The 15,591-nt window shown below is 31.4% G+C and overlaps 1 protein-coding gene and 1 non-coding gene across 2 annotated transcripts; one reads left to right on the top strand and one right to left on the bottom strand.

Moving 5' to 3' along the window:
• The first annotated feature begins 9,386 nt into the window (after nucleotides 1-9,386).
• Nucleotides 9,387-9,458, top strand: TRNAM-CAU (transfer RNA methionine (anticodon CAU)). Its single transcript has one exon. It is a non-coding gene; the product is annotated as a tRNA-Met (tRNA).
• A 703-nt stretch (nucleotides 9,459-10,161) lies between these two features.
• LOC145010157 (uncharacterized) lies at nucleotides 10,162-12,740 on the bottom strand. Its single transcript, XM_078968731.1, has 4 exons — nucleotides 12,619-12,740; nucleotides 12,066-12,504; nucleotides 10,705-11,976; nucleotides 10,162-10,200 (listed from the first exon to the last, which is right to left on the bottom strand). Exons 1-4 carry the CDS (start codon nucleotides 12,738-12,740, stop codon nucleotides 10,162-10,164), a joined length of 1,872 nt encoding a protein of 623 aa, XP_078824857.1.
• Between the last annotated feature and the right edge of the window lie 2,851 nt (nucleotides 12,741-15,591).

Below are 15,591 nucleotides of genomic sequence, written 5' to 3'. Positions count from 1 at the left end.
ATCGGAGAAGATTCTACAATTATATTTTTACGTTGTTTTTTTCACTACACAAAAAACTTTATGCCAAATCACCAAAAAATGTCCTTCGGTTAATGCAACTTTACGATAGCAACACCAAAGTTATGCTAAATTATAAAATCCATCATTCGATGCCAATAAAAAGAACAACAAAAAAAATATTAACCAAGTCGGTTTTCAATTTTTTTTTCAGAAACGCCCATATATTATTAAAACTCTCAACGGAAAATGAACAAGGTAAAATAGAGGGACAAGAAACAACAATATACAGATAAAAATAAGGACCCATAATATTGTATTACTTATCTTTCTAAAGTTCAATTTCTTTAATTGTCACTAGTATGGTATTCGTCATTTAATTTAGTTTCATTGTAATCATGTTATTCATTTTAACCTACTAAACCAATTAAAAATTTAAGTTTGGCAAAAAAATATTTGTATTGCTCTCGTGACATACATATACACATTATTTCTATTGTTAATAGTTTTTTAATTTTATTCTTTTAATTTAGAATGTTCAACTTCAACCCTTTTATTGATTTCTTGTAACTTTTTTTCAATAAAAAAGAAAAAACTTTCAGTAATTAAACTATTAATCAGGCAAGCCTATGTGGAGTTGTGTGTTCGGTGCTAGGCATCCTACGGTCATAGTGATAGGTTGTGGTGATGAGGTGACGCCTTCACAACAGTGGTTGGCGGTGGGTATTGCACTATTTTGGATGACCTAATATGAAACGAAAATGATAACATCAAACAAAACAAAAATAAAGCAAGATAGCAGTTGTTGGAAAGAACATGAACTCGGGGGATCGGATAACCTTCATACTCTACTGAGAAAACAAACTCAAGTAACACATGTAACCTAATGAAAGTTATATTTATCCAAAACCAACGTCCGTTAGAAAATCGGATTCAATAGCTTATACACTAAGTTAAATCATATAAACACATCATAAATTAAATCCTTCAATCAACTAATCTATACCGCCGTTGAATATTACCCAAATTAAAGTGGACCAATAGCATCTAAAAGATCCCTAAAAATTAATTAATATATACACAAATTTGTTGCGTTGCATAATCCCTAATGGCTATTTTATCTAGCACAATATTGGGCCATTAATTTTTTAAAAGATTTAATGAAAGGCGTATGTCAAATGACTCATAGATTTTTTTTGTTTTAAAATTGGTGCGTACACATTAAATTCGAAATAAATTAACCATTTGGATTTTAGTTCAAGTGTGGTTAATTAATCTTTGTAATTCAGTGAAGACGTTAAAAAGTCGTCAGCCAGGATTCTACTCTATGTTGATATTGGAAACTCTTCCCTTTTTAGAATTTAGAGATCTTTGTGAAAATTTGGAGAATACAATCCTCAAATCAGAGTCGCGCAGCGGAAGCGTGCTGGGCCCATAACCCACAGGTCCCAGGATCGAAACCTGGCTCTGATAATCGGTGAAGCTTCTACAATTATATTTTTACTTTGCTTTTTTCACTACAGAAAAAACTTTATGCCAAATCACCAAAAAATTGTCCTTCGGTTAATGCAACTTTACGATAGCAACACCAAAGTTATGCTAAATTATAAAATCCATCATTCGACAACAATAAAAAGAACAACAAAATAAATATTCACCAGGACAGTTTTCAAATTTTTTTTGGAAACAACTATATATAATTAAAACTCTCAACGTAAAATGAACAAGGTAAAAGAGAGGAACAAGAAACAACAATATACATACGTATATATAACGACCCATAATAATGTATTACTTATCTTTCTAAAGTTCTATTTCTTTAATTGTCACTAGTATGGTATTCGTCATTCAATTTAGTTTCATTGTAATCATGTTATTCATTTTAATCTACTAAACCAATTTAAAATTCAAGTTTGGCAAAAAATATTTGTATTACTCTCGTGACATACATATACAAATTATTTTTATTGTTATTGTTTTTAAAATTTTATTCTTTTATTATAGAATGTTCAATTTCAACCTTCTTATTTATTTCTTGTAACTTCTTTTCAATAAAAAAGATAAAACTTTCAGTAATTAAACTATTAATCAGGCAAGCCTATGTGGAATTGTGTGTTCGGTGCTAGGCGTCCTAAGGTCATAGTGATAGGTTGTGGTGATGAGGTGACGCCCATCACTATAGCGGTTGGCGGTGGGTATTACACTATTTTGGATGACCTAAGATGAAACGAAAATGATAACATCAAACAAAACAAAAATAAAGCATTATAGCAATTGTTGGAAAGAACATGAACTCGGGGGATCGGATAACCTTCATACTCTACTAAGAAAACAAACTCAAGTAACACATGTAACCCAATGAAAGTTTTATTTATACAAAACCAACGTCCATTAGAAAATCGGATTCAAAAGCTTATGCACTAAGTTAAATCATATAAACACATAATAAATTAAATCCTTCAATCAACTAATCTATAACGCCCTTGAATATTACCCAAATTAAAGTGGACCAAAAGTATCTAAAAGACGACTAAAAATCAACTAATGTATACATAAATTTGTTGCATTGCATAATCCCTAATGGTTGTTTTATCTAGCACAATATTGGTCCATTATTTGTTCAACTTCAACCCTTTTATTGATTTGTTGTAACTTTTTTTCAATAAAAATGATAAAACTTTCAGTAATTAAACTATTAATCAGGCAAGCCTATGTGGAGTTGTGTGTTCGGTGCTAGGCATCCTACGGTCATAGTGATAGGTTGTGGTGACGAGGTGATGCCCATCACTATAGCGGTTGGCGGTGGGTATTGCACTATTTATGATGACCTAAGATGAAACGAAAATGATAACATCAAAAAAAACAAAAATAAAGCATGATAGCAATTGTTGGAAAGAACATGAACTCGGGGGATTAGATAACCTTCATACTATACTAAGAAAACAAACTCAAGTAACACATGTAACCCTATTAAAGTTATATTTATACAAAACCAACATCCATTAGAAAATCGGATTCAAAAGCTTATACACTAAGTTAAATCATATAAACACATCATAAATTAAATCCTTCAATCAACTAATCTATACCGCCCTTGAAGATTACCCAAAATTAAAGTGGACCAGAAGCATCTATAAGATCCCTAAAAATTAACTACTATATACATAAATTTGTTGTGTTGCATAATCCCTATTGGCTATTTTATCTAGCACAATATTGGCCCATTAATTTTTTAAAAGATTTAATGAAAGGTGTAAGTCAAATGACTCATAGATTTTATTTATTTATTTATTTGTTTTTTTAAAAATTGGTGCGTACACATTAAATTTGAAATAAATTAACCATTTAGATTTTAGTTCAAGTGTGGTTAATGAATCTTTGTAATTCAGTAAAGACGTTAAATGGTCATCAGCCAGGATTCTACTCTATATTGATATTGGAAACTCTTCCCTTTTTAGAATTTAGCGATCTTCGACAAAAATTGGAGAATACAATCATCAAATCAGAGTGGCGCAACGGAAGCGTGGTGGGCCCATAACCCACAGGTCCCAGGATCCAAACCTGGCTCTGATAATCGGAGAAGATTCTACAATTATATTTTTACTTTGCTTTTTTCACTACACAAAAAACTTTATGCCAAATCACCAAAAAATGTCCTTCGGTTAATGCAACTTTACGATAGCAACACCAAAGTTATGCTAAATTATAAAATCCATAATTCGATGCCAATAAAAAGAACAACAAAAAAAATATTAACCAAGACGGTTTTCAATTTTTTTTTTTGGAAACGCCCATATATTATTAAAACTCTCAACGTAAAATGAACAAGGTAAAATAGAGGGACAAGAAACAACAATATACAGATAAAAAAAAGGACCCATAATATTGTATTACTTATCTTTCTAAAGTTCGATTTCTTTAATTGTCACTAGTATGGTATTCGTCATTTAATTTAGTTTCATTGTAATCATGTTATTCATTTTAACCTACTAAACCAATTAAAAATTTAAGTTTGGCAAAAAAATATTTGTATTGCTCTCGTGACATACATATACACATTATTTCTATTGTTAATAGTTTTTTAATTTTATTCTTTTAATTTAGAATGTTCAACTTCAACCCTTTTTATTGATTTCTTGTAACTTTTTTTCAATAAAAAAGAAAAAACTTTCAGTAATTAAACTATTAATCAGGCAAGCCTATGTGGAGTTGTGTGTTCGGTGCTAGGCATCCTACGGTCATAGTGATAGGTTGTGGTGATGATTTGACGCCTTCACCACAGTGGTTGGCGGTGGGTATTGCACTATTTTGGATGACCTAATATGAAACGAAAATGATAACATCAAACAAAACAAAAATAAAGCAAGATAGCAATTGTTGGAAAGAACATGAACTCGGGGGATCGGATAACCTTCATACTCTACTGAGAAAACAAACTCAAGTAACACATGTAACCTAATGAAAGTTATATTTATCCAAAACCAACGTCCGTTAGAAAATCGGATTCAATAGCTTATACACTAAGTTAAATCATATAAACACATCATAAATTAAATCCTTCAATCAACTAATCTATACCGCCGTTGAATATTACCCAAATTAAAGTGGACCAATAGCATCTAAAAGATCCCTAAAAATTAATTAATATATACACAAATTTGTTGCGTTACATAATCCCTAATGGCTATTTTATCTAGCACAATATTGGGCCATTAATTTTTTAAAATATTTAATGAAAGGCGTATGTCAAATGACTCATAGATTTTTTTTGTTTTAAAATTGGTGCGTACACATTAAATTCGAAATAAATTAACCATTTGGATTTTAGTTCAAGTGTGGTTAATTAATCTTTGTAATTCAGTGAAGACGTTAAAGAGTCGTCAGCCAGGATTCTACTCTATGTTGATATTGGAAACTCTTCCCTTTTTAGAATTTAGAGATCTTTGTGAAAATTTGGAGAATACAATCCTCAAATCAGAGTCGCGCAGCGGAAGCGTGGTGGGCCCATAACCCACAGGTCCCAGGATCGAAACCTGGCTCTGATAATCGGTGAAGCTTCTACAATTATATTTTTACTTTGCTTTTTTCACTACAGAAAAAACTTTATGCCAAATCACCAAAAAATTGTCTTTCGGTTAATGCAACTTTACGATAGCAACACCAAAGTTATGCTAAATTATAAAATCCATCATTCGACAACAATAAAAAGAACAACAAAATAAATATTCATCAAGACAGTTTTCAAATTTTTTTTGGAAACAACTATATATAATTAAAACTCTCAACGTAAAATGAACAAGGTAAAAGAGAGGAACAAGAAACAACAATATACATACATATATATAACGACCCATAATAATGTATTACTTATCTTTCTAAAGTTCTATTTCTTTAATTGTCACTAGTATGGTATTCGTCATTCAATTTAGTTTCATTGTAATCATGTTATTCATTTTAATCTACTAAACCAATTTAAAATTCAAGTTTGGCAAAAAATATTTGTATTACTCTCGTGACATACATATACAAATTATTTTTATTGTTATTGTTTTTAAAATTTTATTCTTTTATTATAGAATGTTCAATTTCAACCTTCTTATTTATTTCTTGTAACTTCTTTTCAATAAAAAAGATAAAACTTTCAGTAATTAAACTATTAATCAGGCAAGCCTATGTGGAATTGTGTGTTCGGTGCTAGGCGTCCTAAGGTCATAGTGATAGGTTGTGGTGATGAGGTGACGCCCATCACTATAGCGGTTGGCGGTGGGTATTACACTATTTTGGATGACCTAAGATGAAACGAAAATGATAACATCAAACAAAACAAAAATAATGCATTATAGCAATTGTTCGAAAGAACATGAACTCGGGGGATCGGATAACCTTCATACTCTACTAAGAAAACAAACTCAAGTAACACATGTAACCCAACGAAAGTTTTATTTATACAAAACCAACGTCCATTAGAAAATCGGATTCAAAAGCTTATGCACTAAGTTAAATCATATAAACACATAATAAATTAAATCCTTCAATCAACTAATCTATAACGCCCTTGAATATTACCCAAATTAAAGTGGACCAAAAGTATCTAAAAGATGGCTAAAAATCAACTAATGTATACATAAATTTGTTGCATTGCATAATCCCTAATGGTTGTTTTATCTAGCACAATATTGGTCCATTATTTGTTTGAAAGATTTAATGAAAGGCGTAAGTCAAATGACTCATAGATTTTTTTTTTTTTTGTTTTTAAAATTGGTACATACACATTAAATTGGAATTAAATTAACCATTTGGATTTTAGTTCAAGTGTGGTTAATGAATCTTTGTAATTTAGTGAAGACGTTAAATGGTCATCAGCCAGGATTCTACTCTATATTGATATTGGAAACTCTTCCCTTTTTAGAATTTAGCGATCTTTGTCAAAAATTGGAGAATACAATCATCAAATCAGAGTGGCGCAGCGGAAGTATGGTGGGTCCATAACCCACAGGTCCAAGGATCGAAACCTGGCTCAGATAATCAGAGAAGATTCTACAATTATATTTTTACATTGCTTTTTTCACTACAAAAAAAACTTTATGCCAAATCACCAAAAAATGTCCTTCGGTTAATGCAACATTACGATAGCAACACCAATGTTATGCTAAATTATAAAATCCATCATTCGATACCAATAAAAAGAACAACAAAAAAAATATTAACCAAGACGTTTTCAATTTTTTTTTGGAAACGGCCACATATTATTCAAACTCTCAACGTAAAATGAACAAGGTAAAAGAGAGGGACAAGAAACAACAATATACAGATAAAAATAGGGACCCATAATAATGTATTACTTATCTTTCTAAAGTTATATTTCTTTAATTGTCACTAGTATGGTATTCGTCATTGAATTTAGTTTCATTGTCATCATGTTATTCATTTTAATCTACTTAACCTATTAAAAATTTATGTTTGGCAAAAAAAATATTTGTATTGCTCTCGTGACATACATATACAAATTATTTCTATTGTTATTGTTTTTTTAATTTTATTCTTTCAATTTAGAATGCTCAACTTCAACCGTTTTATTGATTTCTTGTAACTTTTTTCAATAAAAAAGATAAAACTTTCAGTAATTAAATTCTTAATCAGGCAAGCCTATGTGGAGTTGTGTGTTCCGTGCTAGGCATCTTACAGTCATAGTGAAAGGTTGTGGTGATGATGTAATGCCCATCACTATAGCGGTTGGCGGTGGGTATTGCACTATTTTCGATGACCTAAGATGAAACGAAAATGATAACATCAAACAAAACAAAAATAAAGCATGATAGCAATTGTTGGAAAGAACATGAACTCGGGGGGGATCGAATAACCTTCATACTCTACTAAGAAAACAAACTCAAGTAACACATGTAACCCAATGAAAGTTATATTTATACAAATACAACGTCCATTAGAAAATCGGATTCAAAAGCTTATACACTAAGTTAAATCATATAAACACATCATAAATTAAATCCTTCAATCAACTAATCTATACCGCCCTTGAATGTTACCCAAAATTAAAGTGGACCAGAAGCATCTGAAAGATCCCTAAAAATTAACTAATATATACATAAATTTGTTGCGTTGCATAATCCCTAATGGCTATTTTATCTAGCACAATGTTGGTCCATTAATTTTTTAAAAGATTTAATGAAAGGCGTAAGTCAAATGACTCATAGATTTTTTTTTTGTTTTTAAAATTGGTGCGTACACATTAAATTCGAAATAAATTAACCATTTGGATTTTAGTTGAAGTGTGGTTAGTGAATCTTTGTAATTCAGTGAAGACGTTAAATAGTCATCAGCCAGGTTTCTACTCTTTGTTGATATTGGAAAATCTTCCATTTTTTTAATTTAGCGATCTTTGTAAAAAATTGGAGAATACAATCATCAAATAAGAGCGGCGCAGCGGAAGCGTGGTGGGCCCATAACCCACAGATCTCCAGGATCGAAACCTGGCTCTGATAATCGGAGAAGCTTCTACAATTATATTTTTACTTTGCTTTTTTCGCAACAGAAAAAAGTTTATGCCAAATCACCAAAAAATATCATTCGGTTAATACAACTTTACGATACCAACACAAAAGTTATGCTAAATTACAAAGTCATTCAAACACAATAAAAAGAACAACAAAGAAAATATTAACCAAGACGGTTTACAATTTTTTTTTGGAAACGGCCATATATTATTAAAACTATCAACATAAAATGAACAACGTAAAAGAGCGGGACAAGAAACAACAATATACGGATAAAAATAAGGACCCATAATAATGTATTACTTATTTTTCTAAAGTTCTATTTCTTTAATTGTCACTAGTATGGTATTCGTCATTTAATTTAGTTTCATTGTAATCATGTTATTCATTTTAATCTACTAAACCAATTAAAAATTTAAGTTTGGCAAAAAAATATTTGTATTGCTCTCGTGACATACGTATACATATTATTTCTATTGTTATTGTTTTTTTAATTTTATTCTTTTAATTTAGAATGTTCAACTTCAACCCTTTTATTGATTTCTTGTAAATTTTTTTCAATAAAAAAGATAAAACTTTTAGTAATTAAACTATTAATCAGGCAAGCCTATGTGGAGTTGTGTGTTCGGTGCTAGGCATCCTACGGTCATAGTGATAGGTTGTGGTGATGAGGTGACGCCCATCACAATAGCGGTTCGCGGTGGGTATTGCACTATTTTGGATGACCTAATATGAAACGAAAATGTTAACATTAAACAAAACAACAATAAAGCATGACAGCAATTGTTGGAATGAACATGAACTCGGGGGATCGGATAACCTTCATACTCTACTAAGAAAACAAACTCAAGTAACACAATGAAAGTTATATTTATACAAAACCGACGTCCATTAGAAAATCGGATTCAAAAGCTTATACACTAAGTTAAATCATATAAACACATCATAAATTAGATCCCTTAATCAACTAATCTATACCGCACTCGAATATTACACAAATTAAAGTGGACCAAAAGCATTTAAAAGATCCTTAAAAATTAACTAATATATACACAAATTTGTTGCGTTGCATAACCCCCAATGGCTATTTTATCTAGCACAATATTGGTCCATTAATTTTTTCAAAGATTTAATGAACGACGTAAGTCAAATGACTCATAGATTTTTTTTTTGTTTTTAAAATTGGTGCGTACACAATTATATTCGAAATAAATTAACCATTTGGATTTTAGTTCAAGTGTGGTTAATGAATCTTTGTAATTCAGTGAAGACATTAAAGAGTCATCAGCCAGGATTCTACTCTATATTGATATTGGAAACTCTTCCTTTTTTAGAATTTAGCGATCTTTGTCAAAAATTGGAGAATACAATCATCAAATCAGAGTGGCGCAGCGGAAGCGTGGTGGGCCCATAACCCACAGGTCCCAGGATCGAAACCTGGCTCTGATAATCGGAGGAACCTTCTACAATTATATATTTACTTTGCGTTCTTCGCTACAGAAAAAAAGTTTATGCCAAATCACCAAAAAATGTCCTTCGGTTAATACAACTTTACGATAGCAACACCAAAGTTATGCTGAATTACAAAATCCATCATTCAACAACAATAAAAAGAACAACAAAATAAATATTAACCAAGACGGTTTTCAATTTTTTTTTGGAAACGACCATATATTATTAAAACTCTCAACGTAAAATGAACAAGGTAAAAGAGAGGGACAAGAAACAACAATATACAGACAAAAATCAGGACCCATAATAATGTATTACTTATCTTTCTAAAGTTCTATTTCTTTAATTGTCACTAGTATGGTATTCTTCATTTAATTTAGTTTCATTATAATCATGTTATTCATTTTAATCTACTAAACCAATTAAAAATTTATGTTTGGAAAAAAAATATTTGTATTGCTCTCGTGACATACATATACAAATTATTTCTATTGTTATTGTTTTTTAATTTTATTCATTTATTTTAGAATGTTCAACTTCAAGCCTTTTATTGATTTCTTGTAACTTTTTTCATCAAAAATGATACAACTTTCAGTAATTAAACTATTAATCATGCAAGCCTATGTGGAGTTGTGTGTTCAGTGCTTGGCATCCTACGGTTATAGTGATAGGTTGTGGTGATGAGGTGAGGCCCATCACTTTAGCGGTTGGCGGTGGGTATTGCACTATTTTGGATGACCTAAGATGAAACAAAAATGATAACATAAAAAAAAAGCTAATAAAGCATGATAGCGATGCTTGGAAAGAACATGAAGTCGGGGGATCGGATAACCTTTATACAATACTAAGAAAACAAACTCAAGTAACACATGTAACCTAATGAAAGTAATATTTATACAAAACCAACGTCCATTGGAAAATCGGATTCAAAAGCTTATATACTAAGTTAAATCATATAAACACATCATAAATTAAATCCTTCAATCAACTAATCTATACCGCCCTTGAATATTACCCAAATTAAAGTGGAGCAGAAGCAGGGACGGACGTAGGAATTAATAGTAGGTGTTGCCGAATTTTGTTTTCCGGTCAAACATAATATAAAACCAAAAGCTAATTCATTATGTCTAATACAAATAAGCGATCCATTACATAAAAGTTAAAACCATAAAAACAATCTATCATCTATTACAATTTAAATTTGTCCTCTTCGTGCGGACATCTTTTGAAACCGTTCCATTACCTTTTCATTCTCAACTTTCACAAGTGCTTCGGTCTCAACATAGCAAAGCAACGCATCGTTCAAAAACTCATCGCCAATCTTGTTGCGCAAGTCGGTCTTCAGGAGCTTCATCTTCGAAAAACATCTTTCTACACTAGCGGTTGCTACGAGTAATATCAAAGCTAACTTTAAAAGCTTATAAACCAAATGATAAGACTGATGTTTCCACGTACTAACCATCAAACGAGAAAGCTCAGAAATTCCTTTAAAAGTGGTAAAACGCTCATCTTTGATGGAAGAGTGATAAAATATCTCAAGTTGTCCTTCAAGATCTATCAAATCCGAATCATCAAAGTCATACTTGTACAACTTAGCCAACTTCAACAACTTTGATTTGTCAAATTGTGAAAATGAATCACAAGGGCTCAAAGCACCCATGTATTCTAGTAACTGGGTGCTTGTTTCACTAAATCGATCCCGGTATTCTGTCAGTTGCATATCTACCACCGTTTTGAAGATTTCAACCTCAAAGTGAAATCTATTGGTCTTTGTGTTCGTACGGTTTCTCGCACCAATATAAAAATCATGCAATTCCAGAGTAGCAATATTGTGTCTTTGACAAAAAGAGGATACCTTTGGCAAAATGGTAGCAAACCCCGTGTCTCTTAAAGATTGCAATGCGTCCATTGTCCCTCTAACCATCCAAGCCACTTCTAAAATGTCTAGATCTTTTTTTTGAAGTTGCTTTGATAATGTACCCGTGAGGTGTAAAATGTCATACATCATATACAAGTAAAACACGAACTCATAAGATTGAAAATATGCTAAAATTACGGACGCTTGTTGGCGGTTTGCCAATGAACCTCCATCCACTTTCACAAATTCTAAAACCACAAGAACATCCGCAAACAACTTCATCAGACTTGTGAGTGTGTTGAAATGTGAACCCCATCTTGTATCTCCCACCCGAACAAGTGTAGTCTCTTGATTTAACCCTCTTCCCGTTTCAAGTTCACCACTACATAAGCCTTTTTGCACCCTTTGTCTTGCTTGTTCCCGTAGCATGTCTTTTCTTTTACACGAGGCACAAACAACATTAACCACCAACGGAATTTGCTCAAAAAAGTCACTAACACCATCATGCTTCTTTGCTACAGCTACAACCACCAATTGAAGTTGGTGTGCAAAGCAATGTACATAAAAAGCTGTGTCATTCTCATGTAATATCAAAGCTTTCAAACCATTGAATTCCCCTCGCATATTGCTCGCCCCATCATAACCTTGTCCTCTTATCTATTTAAAAAATTGAAAAATATATAAAGAATATAACACAAATCTAATTAAATTAAATTGAAGTAACAAAAAAGTAAAGAATAAATTACCTGACTAAAACTCAACTTATTACTTGTAAGTACTTCATTTAAGGCGTTTTTGAGTGTCAAAGAGGATGTATCCTTCACGTGCACAACTCCAATGAATCTTTCTTTCACAAAGCCAAGACTATCAACATATCGCAAAACAATAGCCATTTGTTCCTTTTTTGAGACATCGCTAGATTCATCAACCAATAAAGTGAATACATCTTGACCAATCTCTTGATGAATACTCAAAAGTACTTCTTGTGCAAAACATTGCACAAGTTCTTTTTGGATTTTAGGGCAAATAAGTTGATTGTTCTTAGGAGCATTTTCTAAAGTATTGTTGAAAATATCTTCACTAGTCTCTCGAATGGCTTTTAACACTTCAATGTAAAGCCCTCTATTTTCCGAGTTAACCGACTCCTCATTACCACGAAACGGTAAACCGGTCTTCAATAAAAGTCTAACAACAATAATAGAAACACATAATCATGCTTTATATTTATGGTCCTCTTCTTCGGTTTGCCTCCTCAACACTACATTAATAGCTTGTTTTTCTCTTAATAAAAAGTCACACTTTTCTCTTGCTTTATTGTGAAAACTATCAACATTACCCACATGAGTCCGAAATGCATTTTTTTTATTCCAAGTATCAAAACCTTGGGAAACAAATGCATCTCTCCCTCCTTTTTGTCCCATGAGGTCTCCACATACATAACAATATAAACAATATGCTTTTTTATTTTTCATACTATATTCTAACCAATCAAAATCGTTAAACCATGAAGGAACGAAGCTTCTTAATCTATCACCTATTTTCTTTTTTTGGAAACTTATGTAGCCTTATTTGACAAGGTCCTTGAAGCAAATATGCCCTTCTTACATCATCTCTTATATTTGAGGCATAACTTGTAATCATTGGCCTATCCGCCGGGTCCTTTAGAAGATCTTTCAAATCAACACCATCATTAGTTTCATTAGAGCATGGTGTTTGTGGAATTGCATTAGAGACCGAAGGAATTGATTGGTTGGTGATTGGTGTTTAGCAAGATCCTTCACCACTTTCATTAATATTAGGTCTTGGTCTTTTGGTAAGAAAACCACCAAGGGTAACCTACAATTCAACATTAATCTAAATAACTAATAATTTCACCAAATCATCCAATAGCTTCAATCAAAAGTCAAAACATAGAAATTACACCAAATCAAAATTCAATTTCAATAAAGACAATATGACATAGCAATTTTATTTCACCAAATCAATCAATAAGTCAATAACATCAATGAAAATATAGCAATTTCACCAATTCAAGATAAAAACATAGCAATTTCAACCTAAATAAATTGGTAAAATTTCACCAAATCAATCAATAAGGCAATAACATCAATGAAAATATAACAATTTCACCAATTCAAGATAAAAACATAGCAATTTCAACCAAAACAATTTGGTAAAATTTCACCATATCAATCAATAAGGCAATAACATCAATGGAAACATAGCAATTTCACCAATTCAAGATAAAAACATAGCAATTTCAACCTAAACAAATTGGTAAAATTTCAATTTTCAAACACTTACTTGTTTCATTCTTAGCTAGGGCTTGGTCAATTGGAGTCGAATTGAACAATTGGGAATCGATTTTTGCTACTCAATCAACAAGATACTCAAGAAATTAGAAGGAATTAGCAATGGAAGTATCAAGCACCAAGCAAGTCTTCGTGAATCGTGTTGAGGTGTCACATTCGATGAGTCGAACTCTCCAAGTCGACTTCACTGTGTCGATCTTTTTTTTTTTTTTTTTTTTTTTTGCTTTCTGTTTTGCTACTCATCTTGGCCGCAAGTTTTTTTTTACCCTTCTTCCAATTGGATCAAAAGATCCAATTATCAAAATGAGCTTTGGGCTACACTTTTTTTTTTGGGCTAAAATTAATAGGCTTTTTGGACTACTAATTGATAAGTCTAAGTTATAAATATATTTTTGGGCTTAGTTGATCCAATTGGGTGGCAAAAAAAAAAAATTTGTACTTGCCAATTTTTTTTTACGTATTTGCCAATATATAAAAAAAATTGAAAAAATTTACTCTAAATATACGAAAATTAGGTGTTGCCGGTGCCACATCGAGCAACACTACAAAACCGTCCCTGACCAGAAGCATCTAAAAGATCCCTAAAAATTAAATAATATATACATAAATTTGTTGCGTTGCATAATCCCTAATAGCTATTTTATCTAGCACAATATTGCTCCATTAATTTTTTAAAAGATTTAATGAAAGGCATAAGTCAAATGACTCATAGATTTTTTTTTTGTTTTTAAAATTGGTGTGTACACATTAAATTCGAAATAAATTAACCATTTGGATTTTAGTTCAAGTGTGGTTAATGAATCTTTGTAATTCAGTGAAGACGTTAAATGGTCATCAGCCAGGATTCTACTCTATATTGATATTGGAAACTCTTCCCTTTTTAGAATTTAGCGATCTATGTCAAAAATTGGAGAATACAATCATCAAATAAGAGTGGCGCAACGGAAGCGTGGTGAGCCCATAACCCAGAGATCTCCTGGATCGAAACCTGACTCTGATAATCGGAGAAGCTTCTACAATTATATTTTTACTTTGCTTTTTTCGGAACATAAAAAAGTGTATGCCAAATCACCAAAAAATGTCCTTCGGTTAATACAACTTTACGATAGCAACACAAAAGTTATGCTAAATTACAAAATCCATCATTCAAACACAATAAAAAGAACAACAAAATAACTATTAACCAATATGATTTTCAATTTTTTTTGGAAACGACCATATATTATTAAAACTCTCAACGTAAAATGAACAAGGTAAAAGTGAGGGACAAGAAACAACAATATACAGACAAAAATAACGACCCATAATAATGTATTACTTGTCTTTTTAAAGTTTTATTTCTTTAATTGTCACTAATATGGTATTCGTCATTTAATTTAGTTTCATTGTAATCATGTTATTCGTTTTAATCTACTAAACCAGTTAAAAATTTAAGTTTGGCAAAAAATATTTGTATTGCTCTCGTGACATACATATACATATTATTTTTATTGTTATTGTTTTTTTTTTTAATTTTATTCTTTTATTTTTGAATGTTCAACTTCAACCCTTTTATTGATTTCTTGTAACTTTTTTTGCAATAAAAAAGATAAAACTTCCAGTAATTAAACTATTAATCAGGCAAGGCTATGTGGAGTTGTGTGTTCGGTGCTAGGCATGCTACGGTCATAGTGAGAGTTTGTGGTGATGAGGTGACGCCCATCACTATAGCGATTGGCGGTGGGTATTGCACTATTCTGGATGACCTAAGATGAAACGAAAATGATAACATCGATCAAAACAAAAATAAAGCATGATAGCAATTGTTGGAAAGAACATGAAATCGGGGGGATCGGATAACCTTCATACTCTACTAAGAAAACAAACTCAAGTAAGACATGTAACCTAATGAAAGTTATATTTATACAAAACCAATGTCTGTTAGAAAATCGGATTCAAAAGCTTATACACTAAGTTAAAC

Source organism: Lactuca saligna, chromosome 8 (genome assembly GCF_052625555.1).
Source record: "Lactuca saligna cultivar CGN05327 chromosome 8, ASM5262555v1, whole genome shotgun sequence".
Lineage (NCBI taxonomy): Eukaryota > Viridiplantae > Streptophyta > Magnoliopsida > Asterales > Asteraceae > Lactuca > Lactuca saligna.
The sequence above is the reverse complement of the archived record's forward strand: the minus strand, read 5'-3'. Positions and strand labels throughout refer to the sequence as shown.

Excerpts from the sequence above, each read along its gene's own strand:
- LOC145010157 (XM_078968731.1), bottom strand. The coding sequence starts at position 12,740 with ATGGGACAAAAAGGAGGGAGAGATGCATTTGTTTCCCAAGGTTTTGAT. Across the intron at positions 11,977-12,065 it reads ATAAGTTGAGTTTTAGTCAG|ATAAGAGGACAAGGTTATGA; the intron begins GTAATTTATTCT and ends TTTTTTAAATAG. Across the intron at positions 10,201-10,704 it reads TGAAAGTTGAGAATGAAAAG|GTCATCCAAAATAGTGCAAT; the intron begins GTAATGGAACGG and ends GTTTCATCTTAG.